The 13,788-nt window shown below is 38.7% G+C and overlaps 1 protein-coding gene across 1 annotated transcript; it reads right to left on the bottom strand.

The window, feature by feature from the left end:
• Positions 1 to 3,192: 3,192 nt before the first annotated feature.
• Positions 3,193 to 13,453, bottom strand: LOC306891720 (NLR family CARD domain-containing protein 3-like). The gene is made up of 9 exons (XM_079452208.1): positions 13,368 to 13,453; positions 13,026 to 13,093; positions 12,592 to 12,702; positions 12,362 to 12,413; positions 9,280 to 9,484; positions 7,261 to 9,028; positions 5,746 to 5,919; positions 5,216 to 5,389; positions 3,193 to 5,091 (listed from the first exon to the last, which is right to left on the bottom strand). Exons 2-9 carry the CDS (start codon positions 13,049 to 13,051, stop codon positions 5,040 to 5,042), a joined length of 2,562 nt encoding a protein of 853 aa, XP_079308334.1. The 5' UTR covers positions 13,052 to 13,093; positions 13,368 to 13,453; the 3' UTR covers positions 3,193 to 5,039.
• Positions 13,454 to 13,788: the final 335 nt, after the last annotated feature.

The raw sequence follows: 13,788 nt of genomic DNA, 5'->3' as shown, positions 1-13,788 counted from the left end.
AAAGTTCATTCAGACCGAAGTCCACTAGTTAGTGACCCCTGCGCTAAAGGTTCTTCCTCATGTAGGCAGTAGTGTGACGTCTCTCCAGGAACCTGCTGAGTGAAACTCTTCACAATATGAATACTTATGAAGTTTATTCTCCAGTGACGCTCTTTCTCCAGTGTGGATTATGTGATGCTGCTTAACTGGCTCTAATACTCACACCACACTCAAACACTTCACTTCTCTTCATTATGGATTTACTAGCAATTCTTTCCATCGTCATTCAATGAAAAACATATTCCACAAAAAGGCTTTACATTGTTTTCTCTGTTTATTTAAAATACATGTTTAATAACTCATAACAGATAAATGGTGTTTCTCCAGAATGTGAGCACATATTGAAGGTCTGGGAACCATGATGGCTTTGAATAAACGGCCCGTGGGTGAGACGTCTGAGGCTAACTGGGTAATCTTCCTCCACTGAAGATGTGTTTGGGTCTCCAGTGAATTCTCTTGTGGACAGTAAGCGCACTATTGTGTCTGAAACTCTTTCCACACTGAACACATGAGTACAGACGCTCTTCAATGTGAGTTCTTATGAGCTTTGCCAGTCGCTCTTTGTATGAGACTGTTTTCCACACTGAGTGCAGGTGAACATCTTTTCTCCAGTGTGGACTCTTATGTGCATGTGAGAGAACCAACGTCAAGGTAAGATATCCACAAGCTCAACTCATAGACGCTTGATCATTTATTTCTTCCTCCAGACGACAAGACATAAAACAAAGAGAAACAACATCAAACTAACAGAAATGACTTGACAGGACTTATAAGAGAAACAGATTCAACCAGACCATCTGCCCCTTTCCTTATAAAGGTATTAGACGAGACCATTTAACACAACAGGGAATAATTACACAATTCTCAACATTAACAACTTTAACATGGGTTTTGTAAAATAAGCATATCCACAATTATCGATAAACTCAATCAATAATTTATACTGGATTTATCGGCTTAAAAACCAATCGCTTGAGAAACTGTTGTTGAATTCTCCCCCCGGCTCATCGGTAGATGGCTCGTCCCGGCGGAACCAAGATCGCATAAGTTCCTTGCTCCTGTCCGGACTCAGATCTTTGTCACCCCGGAACTACAAACAAGAAACACTTTTACCAGTTACAGAAAGTTTATGTGAGGGACATTTCCCTTTACAATCCTGCCCTTGCACACTTCACCTATGAACGCTTACAGATAGTAAATCAACTTACAGGTTTATATTTCTCAAAGCAAAGTTTGTTCGCGATCTAAATCTCAACACTGCGCAAACTTCAATACTGAAAATGACCACAAGATGGCGCACATACACATGACAATCTGAACACATCAAACTAAAGGTTGTCGGTGTTTTAACACGAAGCTCAATATTATGCATGTGGATTATTTTCTTATTGTGACAAATCTTATATTGTCAGAAAGGTCTAAGACTCTAAAATAAATATTTCATCACTGTTTTATCAAATCATTTATGTAAGAAGAGTAATTGATTCATAAATGACAAGAGTGTGAATAAGAAACATTTATGTGCTGCTCAATGTCTGGCGGTACACGTACATTTACTTCAATATTTAGTTTAAATTATTATCTTATCATAACAAACTATATATTGTCAGAAAGGTCTAGGACACTAGTATGCATATATGATCAGAACTTTATGAAATTCATAAATGACAAGATTTTGCGTATAAAAGTGTTTAGAGTGTTCTGGTCTTGAAAAGCCTCCTCACAACATTATATCCAGTAATGAAAAGGAAAGTCAGTCCGCTATGAATCTGTGATGAGGGGGATTGACATCTGGGCCCAGTCTTTCAAAAGTAATCCTGTGTGATTTCGGTTCACGAATTGGATCAAATCTTGGAAATGGGTTTTTAAAAGCAAAAGAGGGATTCTGAACTAAGATCAGATCATGTAATCCGATTTTACATTTGATCTGGATCAAACCTGCCCTTTGGGTTTTTCAAAACTTTGAGCAAGTTTGGGATCTATTTCATCTAAAAAACAGGATTATCTTTATCCCATCAGAAGGGTGGATTCAGTTGTGATTTTTCGAACAAAATAAAGTTTTTTTACATGAATGATCACAAAATCAATGTTTACTGATGATATATAAATTTCTTTATATTTCAAGCATATATGAACCATGTCACATCTAATGAGATATGGTAAACAACAAATCTTGCTTACCCAACTAGAAAAAAATGCAGATGGAGACACATCTCCTTAAGGCAGAGATGGAAAGAGCTGGTATCTGTCCTGTAAATGATCTTTGAGTATTGTATAGTATTCAGAGCCGGACAGTAACGCAGTACATTTACTCGAGTACAGTACTTAAGTACAATTTTGAGGGATCTGTGCTTTACTCAAGTATCATTTTTGGGGAGTACTCATGACTTTACTCAAGTAGATTTGAGAGGCAAATATTGTTCTCTTTACTCCGCTACATTTCTATCCATAACCGGAAGTGGCCGTTACTTCTAAAAACCCTCAACATTTAGTTTCCCACTCACACGTGATTGTATTGCGCAGGCGCACGATGAGGAGCCTATCAGCAGGGCCAGACGGAATCCGCGTCCGCGAGTATATAGTATCGTGTATTTGATCGAGTACGCATCAAGTTCTCTGTTGTTTAGTGTTGCGATCTGATGATTTTATGGCGTGATCGATTCCAAAGACATCCACAGTCTACTTCTCAAGCGAATCTTATAGATCGTGATCGGTTCTAAAGTAGATTACAGAACAAGCCAATTTTACCTCACGCAAAGCAAAAGTAAGCAGCCTGTCTATATTAATGTCTTACATGATATGGTTCTCGTGACTCGTGTTCGTATTGCATCACGTGTTTTTGTTGATAAAAGCAAGCTTAGCCTACACATTATACTTGGGTTTAAGAAGCAAACTCACACACAACAATGAGCGAAGAAGTTTGTTAAAGCGCTTATGTTTTTTTCTACATTAATTCCTTTCTTATTCATCTCATGTGCTGAAACAGCATCACTGAAAGATCCATTAAAGTCGTCAAAAACACTACTGAGATCGTCATAGTTTAAAACTATGAACAGCGTTTACATGATCATCATTATAAAAACATGTCATTCTGCATGAAAAATGTATATAAATAAACAAGTAGGTCTATATTCAATAATTGTGTTTATAAAACATGTTCATATCGTTTTTATTTAGGTTTAATTGCAATTGTGACAGCTGATTTGTAAATGCTTTTATTTAGTAAAGTTTAAAGGCCCATTCTCTCAAATCTTAACAATTTTTTTTAACTTATATCACATTTCAAACAATATAAAACTATTCCGCAGATTAAGAAAGAAACTCTGCGCAGAATTAACAAAAGAAGTCGGAAGCATGTCAAGATACGTACATTGAAATAAACTTCCTTACATTTCTTTACATGTAACAGTTCAGTTGGCCTAGACAGGATTACAATAGTGTTTGTTGAACTGTCTCCAGCTTCAATGTTTGACCACTGTGTTTATGATTAAACTGGTTTGCAGTGACATTAATTTCTTAATTCATGCCAGGAGTGAAAAATAATGAATCTGTGACGTTCGTTATTTTGAATAGAAATCATCACTCATAAAACATTCATTCTCGTCTTCTCAATGGTGCGCATATTTGAAGAGATTAATATTAATTATAACATGTTAGAAAATATTTAGTCATACAGAATAACATTTCTATTCATTTGACTTTCAATTCCTTTTACATTCTCCAAGGTATTAACATTAATATTTTTCATAACTCCATGTAGGACGTTTCTGTACATAAATTTAAGCACCGTGGCAGTAGTAATGCAATATTCAGAAAATGTACTCTTGTTACTCAAGTACTTTTAATAACAAGTACTTCAGTACTTTTACTTAAGTAGACTTCTGACTGTAGTACTTTTACTTGAGTAAAATTTAGCAAGGGGTATCTTTACTTTTACTCAAGTAATGAAGCTGTGTACTCTGTCCGCCTCTGCATATTAGATCATACAGGCATATACTTTCAGCAAAAAATTGCAGGTGTTTAATAGTCAAGTGTGTGGTAAGGGGTAGGGAGGTTTGAAAAACAATTGTTTCTACATTAACAGTAGAGCTTTAGAAAACACATTTTAAGAGATATGAGGGTTTGTTATCTGTAAGTCTCTGTGCATGTTCATGCATTCATTCAGTCGGATTCTTGATGCATTTGTGGTCTCCTCGAACATGTACAATACTAAATATAACTTTGGTTAGAAAAGAAACCAAAAACGAAACGATAACATGGTTAATTTTAGTAAAAGACGTGTTTTGTTATACAGCTTTATAAAATGAATAAACGTATTATATTTGAAACAAGCTTATGTGGTTTGGATAAAGCTCCTGGCAACCGAAAGCAATATTAAATATTAAAAGTACAGCGAACTGTCGTGAACGTGGTGGGAGAGCCCAAGTGCAGCAAGCGAGGATGAAGGGGTCAACAGAAGCTTTAATATTAATCACAAAACAAAAACCCACTATGGGGGGAAAAACTGAATAAACTAGAATACAAAACTGAAAACAAACACTTCCCACATGGGGGGCAAAAATAACCAGACAGGATAACAAACAAGCTACTTTAGGGAATACATACACTGTAACCGTAACGTGGACAAGGCATGGAGACAAGTACAGGTAAGAAAACATGTACAACAAACGAGCACAAGACAATAGACAAGAGGGCATTATATAACGAGACTAACAAAGGAAATAACGATGGGCAGGTGTGGGTAATGAGAGGAGGAAAGCTATACTAGGAACGAGAGGGGCGGGGCCAAATGACGAGACTGGAGAGAATCCATATTAAATCCAGATTGACAATAACATGCTTCTCTCCACATAAAACACGTGAGTCTGTCATGATTCTGCCCCTAGACCAGAAAATCAAGACAAGAGAAGGCAGAATCATGACAGCGAACAGACATGATTTCCCAGCACAGATTTTCCTGTCCAAGAACAAAACAAACTTTGATGCCTGCTGTGATCTGCTTATTGGCCTTGTAGCAACATCATGGTGTGTAGAGGATTGTTATCTTCAACACTGTAATACATCAGAGAGATCAGATATTAAAATACACTCCTCACATTCATTATCTTAAGACATTTCAGATTTATTTTATCCACAAGTATTGCTACAAAACCAAATATTCACAACTACAACTCACAGTAGTGTCTGTAGTTGACAGTGTGGATCCTTCAGTAGATCAGAGAGCAGCTTCACTCCTGAATCTGTCAGATTATTACCTCTCAGATCCAGTTGTGTCAGATGTGAGGGGTTTGATCTCAGAGCTGAAGTCAGAGCAACACAACCTTCAGATCCAATACTGCAGTAACACAGACTGAAGAGAGAAGAAAATAAATGAAATAATGACAATAACATTTAGACAATAATTAATAGTAAAATTATTCAATATTATTATGTCCCTTTTTACAAGATACAAGTAATAAATTAAATGATTGTAAATCACTGTCATTATACAATAATATCATGAATAGTTTAATATATTGAAGTTAGTTATTAAAATGATCTCAGTTTGGTGATAATTCTGTATGAATCTGAATCAACAGAGAGTCATTGACTGACAGTCACTGTTGAGTCTCTTACATATAAAGATGATTCTGATAAACTTATGAAGACCTTCATTTACATAATACATACACATGTTTAACTTTATTGCTTTAAGGATTTTCTTACTTTAGTGTCTTCAGTTTACAGTTTGTATTCTTCAGTCCATCAGAGAGCAGCTTCACTCCTGAATCCTTCAGATTATTGAGACTCAGGTTCAGTTCTGTCAGACTTGAGGAGTTTGATCTGAGAACTGACGCCAGTGATGAACAACTTTTCTCTGTCAGATTACAGCGACTCAGACTGAGAGAGAAATAACAAGATAACAGTGAAGATATAAACACATCAAGAGATAATGTTTGAACAATTAGAATCATCTGCACAAGAGCTGAAGCAACATCTGCACCTGATAGAGAATCACTGCAAGAACTGAACCCTGACAGACAATTATAAATAAAAAACAAATGAATGAAAATCTGAAAAAAGCCACAAGAGAGCAGCTCTCACTCTATAGATGCAGTGAACAATTCCATCATGTTTTATTGTGTCTCTGTAGGACATTAACTACAGTAATGTTTGTCATTTCAACCGGACGATCCGACGGTCGCTGCTCGCATCGCGGCATGCCTGAGTGACATCTCGCTTTGGATGAAGGATCATCACCTGCAGCTAAACCTTGCAAAAACGGAACTGCTTGTGATCCCGGCCAACCCAAAGATTCACCACAACCTTGCCATTCAACTAGGCTCATCAACGATTACACCGTCCAGCACAGCCAGAAACCTGGGAGTGGTAATCGATGATCGGCTTAACCTCACAAGTCATGTTGCCAGCACCACCCGGTCCTGTAGATTCATCCTCTACAACATTAGGAAAATTAGACCTTTCCTATCGGAGCACTCTACGCAAGTCCTAGTCCAGGCTCTTGTCCTGTCCAAATTGGATTATTGCAATGCGCTTCTGTGTGAACTTCCTGCTTGCACAATCAAACCTCTCCAGATGATCCAGAATGCGGCGGCAAGAGTGGTCTTCAATGAACCGAAGAGAGCGCATGTAACTCCGCTCTTCATCAGGTTACACTGGCTCCCTGTTGCCGCCCGCATAAAGTTCAAGGCTTTGCTCCTGGCCTACAAGACCAACACCGGATCTGCACCATCGTATCTCCACTCGCTATGTTCCTGCCAGATCACTGTGGTCTGCAAAGGAACAACGACTAGTGGTACCATCCCAAAAAGGAAAAAAGTCACTCTCCCGTACCTTCACTGGATCTGTTCCACATTGGTGGAATGATCTACCAGCTGCTACAAGATCAGCAGACTCGGTTGCCATCTTTAAAAAACGCCTAAAAACGCATCTCTTCCGTCAACACGTCGCTGATTGATTTTTCCTAATTCTCTTCCCTTTCCTTCTTTAAAAAAAAAAAACACACTTACTAACCTCACTATTCTTAGCTTTGTATACTTTGCTAGGCTTTAATGGACTAGTTAGATGCACTTATGTATTTTGTTGCCTATGTTGTTATAATTGCTTCTAATGTTTCCTCATCTGTAAGTCGCTTTGGATAAAAGCGTCTGCGAAATGACTAAATGTAAATGTAAATGTGGACTGTTAGATGTTCAGGTGAAACTGCAGGTAAAGACTCACTGAGCTGTTCTGGATGCTTTGATCACTGGCAGAAGCCTCAGAAGACCTTCATCTGATGGATCATATTTCCTCAGATTAAACTCATCCAGCTTCTCTTCTGAGTTCAGTAACACAAACACCAGAGCCGACCACTGAGCAGGAGAGAGACGGACTCCAGTAAAACTAAACTCATCTCCTCTGTTCACATATGTTTGTACTTCCTGCACTAGAGAATGATCATTGAGTTCATTCAGACAGTGAAACAGATTGATGGATTTCTCTGGAGAGAGATTCTCTCTGATCTTCTTCTTAATGTACTCGACTATTTCCTGTTTACTGTCAGAGCTTCTTCCTGTCTGTGTCATCAGATCTCGTAAGATTGTCTGACTGGACTCCAGTGAGAGACCCAGAAGAAATCTGAGGTAAAGATCCAGGTGTCCGTTCTCACTCTGTAAGGCCTTGTCCACTTCACTCTTCAGTAAATCCCTCATGTTTGATCTCAATCCGCTGAAGTTTTCTGATGTTTGCTGAAGAAATGACAGAAACTTGAACAAAGCAGCGAGAAACTCCTGAACGCTCAGATGCACAAAGCTGAACACCTTCCCCAGGTTCAGTCCAAACTCCTCTCTGAAGATCTGAGTACAAACTCCTGAGTACACTGACGCTTCTCTGACATCAATGTCACACTCTCTCAGATCCTCCTCATAGAAGATCAGGTTCCCTTTCTCCAGCTGTTGAAAAGCCAGTTTTCCCAGAGACTCAAGACTCTTTCTAGCCTGCTGAAGATCTACCTCACATTTCCCATCATACTTCTGACTCTTCAGTTTGATCTGAAACATCAGGAAGTGTGTGAACATGTGAGTGAGAGTCTTGGGGATCTGTGCTGGACTCTCTGCTTCACTCAACATTCTCTGGAGAACAGTGGCTGAGATCCAGCAGAAGACTGGGATGTGACACATGATGTACAGACTTCTGGATGATTTCATGTGTGTGATGATTCTGTTGGCCAGACTCTCATCATTGATTCTCTTCCTGAAATACTCGTCCTTCTGAGGGTCATTGAATCCTCGTACATCTGTGATCAGATCAACACACTCAGGAGGAATCTGATTGGCTGCTGCTGGTCGAGAGGTGATCCAGATCAGAGCAGAAGGAAGCAGATTCCCCTTGATGAGGTTTGTCAGCAGCACATCCACTGACGCTGATTCTCTGACATCAAACAAACTCGGATTCTCTGAGAAATCTAGAGGAAGACGACACTCATCCAGACCATCAAAGATAAACACAACTTTATAATCATCAAAGTCTGTCGATCTCCGTTCTGTTGTATCTGTGAAGAACTGATGAAGAAGATCCATCAGACTGATATTTGTCTGTTTGATCAGATTCAGTTCTCTGAAAGGAAGTGGAAATATGAAGTGAAGATCTTGATTTGTTTTTTCTTCAGCCCAATCCAGAATGAACTTCTGCACAGAGACTGTTTTTCCAATTCCAGCGACTCCTTTAGTCAGCACACTTCTGATGGGTTTGTTTAGTTCAGGTGAGACTTTAAAGATGTCATTACATTTGATTTGTGTTTCTTGTGTCTCTGATCTTCTGGATGCCGTCTCAATCTGTCTCACCTCATGTTCATTATTGATGTCTTCACTCCCTCCCTCTGTGATGTACAGCTCTGTGTAGATCTCATTCACAAGTGTTGAGCTTCCTTGACTTGAGATTCCTTCATTCATTCTCTGGAATTTCTCTTTTAGTCTGGATTTGTGTTTCTTCATGTATAAAGGGGCCAATTCTGATAAACAAAGAGAATATAAATAAAAATACATGTTTACGATTAGAAAACATTTATATATTTGACCTTAAGAGTGTTTTAAGATTTTGCTGATCATGACATTAGATGAACACAAAAAGCTTCATGGTTCTATTGTGTTGATTTATTAACTGTAAATGTATTTTTACTAATAATCATCAGTAAATACAGACATTGTGTCTGTTCGTCTGAAGGTAAAGTGATGTCATAGTCACATGACTGAGAGCTCTTACTGGTCTGTAGTTTGTCAGCGAGGTCTGTCTGCTTCATCTTCCTCAGGACGTTCAGTGTGATCTTCAGAAACATCTCTCTGACTCTGATCTGATCTTCATCATCCTCCTCTTCTCTCTCAGAGCATGATGGGTAATCTGGACTCAGTAGACTCTTGAAGATCTTCAGCTCTTTCTTCATCAGAGAGATGAGTTTGTGCTCAAGCTCCTGAAAACATTGTTCAAACACACATGATTTAGTTTTCTTATGAGGGCAGAAAATGGTTTTAATGCTCATTGTAGTGAACACAGTTTTATTCTAAATAGCTTGAACCTCATTTCATGAAACCTGTAACACATTTAAACACTGTAAACACACATCAAAACTACACAAACAAAATCATATTTTCTTTAATTCATATTTTGCCTTCAAATGATTCTCAAAGCATCAAATACACATCAGCATTGATAACACACTGAGATCAATTTCAAATCAATATGATCGTGACTTCTTACTACAATGAATCAGTTTGAAACTAAACATCTAAACATGTTTCAGAATCATCAGTAATAATAACAGTAATCTGTGTAAAGCTGCAGTACGACTGACAGTAAAAGAATCTCATGAAACGCCCCTTAAACATACAGCTTTGATTTTGGGCTTATAAACATATTTTGGGATAAAACTATTTATTCATATTCATATATACATGGTTGTTACACAGTAGTTGCTTCGCCTCCATTTCTCAACTTTACACACACACAGACACGTGCACAGGGGGGTTACTCAGGTTGCCCGGGCAACCTCCCATATGCCCTTCTCGACTCACGTTGCCCTTCCAAGGTGGAAAATAAATAAATAAAACAATGGATGCTGTTTTTCACATACGTCTAGATAAAAAAAACGCAAAGCCTCATTCACTTCCATATTCGGGCAACCAAAGTGAAAGTCAGAAGGGGAAGGGCAAACTCTGTTTACGTGGCTGCAGCGCTGCACGCGACCGGCACCTGAGCTGATCCTGCATGAAGGAGATTGTCACGGTTATCGGGTGATACGACTCAGCGTTGTCTAGGGCGTCCGGGGTAAACTCAAACCGGACACTCATTTGTCCTTCTTTTTGGAGTTGTGCTGAATCGGCCTAAACAAAACCCGCTTTAGAACATTTATTGGGACGCAGCAGCATCGCGTCTGACGCCGTAAGATCTCCGGTCAAACAAATGATTGGCTGAAAGAGGTGTCAAATTAATATCTGATATATCATTGGTTAAAAACGTAAACAAGCCTCCACGACGTGGAAGTGGAGTCCACATGTTGACTTCGTCACATCATAACGGTAACTTGCTGAAACTTCAGACCTCATTTAATCCGGAATGGACAAAAGAGCACAACTTTATATAAAAAGGCTGTAGAGACACTTTTCATGGAGGTCGCTGTGAAGTGGACGTTTGTAGCACTGAGAAACAAAGTAACCAACGAGCTGCAGGAACATCTTCAGGTCAAATAATTTTTCTAAGAATTGTCTGGCAATGAATAGAGTAGACTGTTTCAGAATCACTGTATCATGAGACCATCGATATGATGCACACAATTGAATTGTAGTTGCGAGTACAACAGATGCAGTTATTCTTGCCTCACTAAATGCTGAGTGTCCTCCTTTTTGGTGTTATGGAAATGGACACCATTACGTTGTCAGAAAAGGTGAGTTTGTGATGTATAACAAACATTTACATTTATTCATTTGGCAGACACTTTTATCCAAAGCGACTTACAAGTAGTTTTTTACAGTGACACATTACTGCAGAGCAATCAGGGGTAAGGTGTCTTGCTCAAGGGCACTTCAGTCATGACCTGCTGGCACTGAGATTTGAACCTGCAAAACTTCTGATCACAAGCCCAACGCTCTAATCCCCAGGCCACAACTGACCCCTTGATGATTGACACGTTTAGCCTAAATAATAGGCTACTATTTTTTTTGGTAGGTAGGCATTAGGCAAACTAAGCTACATGTCTGCTGATAGTTAGTTTCTTACGTTTCGTTTTAGCAAGAAGAATGAATGATGGAATGCTTCACATTAATTATTTTATTCAAAATGGTTAAATGCATAAATCCTATCACTATTTTGGGTATTGTTTGAAGCCAAGATGCCCACTAAAGAGAGGCGGATTCAGGAGAGGGAGACATGATTCAGGGAGGCATTTTGATGGGGATATTGATGTAGGGACTCAAGTCATGTTTTTCTGTGTTATTATTAGTACTCATTAAGGTGATTGAGTGCTGTATTTCAGTGTTTTACTTCTTTATATATATTTTAATAAAGACCCTGTTATTCTCAGTCCTTCATATAGCCTGTGAGTTGTTGTGTTTTTTGGGGGGGGGTTGCCCTTTTTCAGGTCAGAGCAACTGCCCCTCAAAATTCCTCTGCATGTCCCTGCACTGACATACACAGACACGAACACACACACGCACAGACACACACACACACACACACACACACACTGACAGACACGAACACACAGACACGGACACGAACACACACACACTGACACACACAGACACGAACACACACACACGGACACAAACACACACACGCACAGACACACACACACACACACACACACTGACACACACAGACACGAACACACACACGCACAGACACACACACACACACACACACACACACACACACACACACACACACACACACACAGACACCAACACACACACACACTGACACACACAGACACGAACACACACACACACACACACTGACACACACAGACACGAACACACACACGCACAGACACACACACACACACACACACACACACACACACACACACAGACACCAACACACACACACACTGACACACACACACAGACACCAACACACACACACACACACACTGACATACACAGACACGAACACACACACACACACACACTGACACACACAGACACGAACACACACACACACACACACACAGACACCAACACACACTGACACACACGGACACGAACACACACACACACACACGGACACACATACAAACACACACAAACACACACACACACACACACACACACTAGCGTGCACATACACTCACCTGGAAAACAGACTCCATGTGCTTCCCTTTGATTGAGACATTTTTTGTGTTTCTGTAATGTAACAATAAATGAAATATGTGTTTCATACAGTGAACACTTGGATTAATGTGTGTATCTGTCAGTAAAGTGTTCAGTGAATATCTGCAGTAACATCAACAGCACAGACTCAGATCAGAGAATAAAGACTGATGAAGTGATTTACTCGTCTAAACCATCAGACTGTTCTCACCTCACATCTGGATCATCACAGTCTCCTGAACTGAATTTAAGTGGTTGACCCATTGATGCTTCACTCTTCATGGACACACAGCTGGGTTTAGGAGATTCTCCACCAGTCAAACTAAAACAACATTACAACACTTTACTTCATGTTCAGTTTTATGCATTTTTCAATAAAGCACTTGTATTAATGAGATATTTCACCCAATAATAATACTTTATATAAATGATAAAAACATATTTCAATATAATTCATAACAAAATAATTAGTAAATGTCTTTACATTTTAAATATTATAAAACCACAAATAATAAATGAAACTAAACTGAAACAATTTAAACTAAAGTAAGTTATTAAATACAAACTCTAACATCTGTCAGACCAAAACACATCTAACTATAGATAATAACACATTTAAGTTTATTAAAATCTTTCATTTCTCACCTTTTGGTCTCTTTGGAGAGATTCATGATGAACACACAGTGTCAGAATATAAAGAGTTAATCTCAAACCTGTAAACAAAATACTGATGTGTTATGTGTCATCTCAGAAATACACACTTCTTTCCCATCAGTCCGTCCACAACATTGAGCTTCACATTTGCTCTTAACAGAGAAACTAAGTTTTCAAAACGTCACTTTGAATTTTTTGAGTTTATAAACACACTTCCTGATTCCAGAAACAACACAATATTCAAGACAGTTCTTCAACCAATAAACTTAATGTGATGTTCAGATCAAGACGATATTAAATCTACTGAATAAACATGACGCTGTTTATACTTACTGTGTTTTTAGCTTGTTTATGATTTATTTTCTTGAACGAGGCTTTGCTGTAAAATGGCTCCTGCTGTAATAGTTTCACTTTCACCTGCAGTTACCTGTGAAGGAGGAGGAGCCACCAAACATGACACACTTGAGTGAAACTCTTCACTATATGAATACTTATGAAGTTTATTCTCCAGTGACGCTCTTTCTCCAGTATGGATTATGTGATGCTGCTTAACTGCCTCTAATACTCACACCACACTCAAACACTTCACTTCTCTTCATTATGGATTTACTAGCAATTCTTACCATCGTCATTCAATAAAAAACATATTCCACAAAAAGGCTTTGCATGGTTTTCTCTGTTTATTTAAAATAAATGTTTTATCACTTATAACAGATAAATGGTGTTTCTCCAGAATGTGAGCACATATTGAAGG

The sequence above is a fragment of the Barbatula barbatula genome (assembly GCF_947034865.1).
Source record: "Barbatula barbatula genome assembly, chromosome: 3".
In the NCBI taxonomy this organism is placed as follows: Eukaryota; Metazoa; Chordata; class Actinopteri; order Cypriniformes; family Nemacheilidae; genus Barbatula; species Barbatula barbatula.
This window is presented reverse-complemented; position numbering and strand designations above follow the sequence as displayed.

Coding starts and splice junctions, on each gene's coding strand:
- LOC306891720 (XM_079452208.1), bottom strand. CDS start 13,051: ATGAATCTCTCCAAAGAGACCAAAAG. Junction 9,485..12,361: donor ACATGGAGTCTGTTTTCCAG/GTGAGTGTATGT, acceptor CAATGTTTTCAG/GAGCTTGAGCACAAACTCAT. Junction 5,390..5,745: donor TGTAAACTGAAGACACTAAA/GTAAGAAAATCC, acceptor TTCTCTCTTCAG/TCTGTGTTACTGCAGTATTG.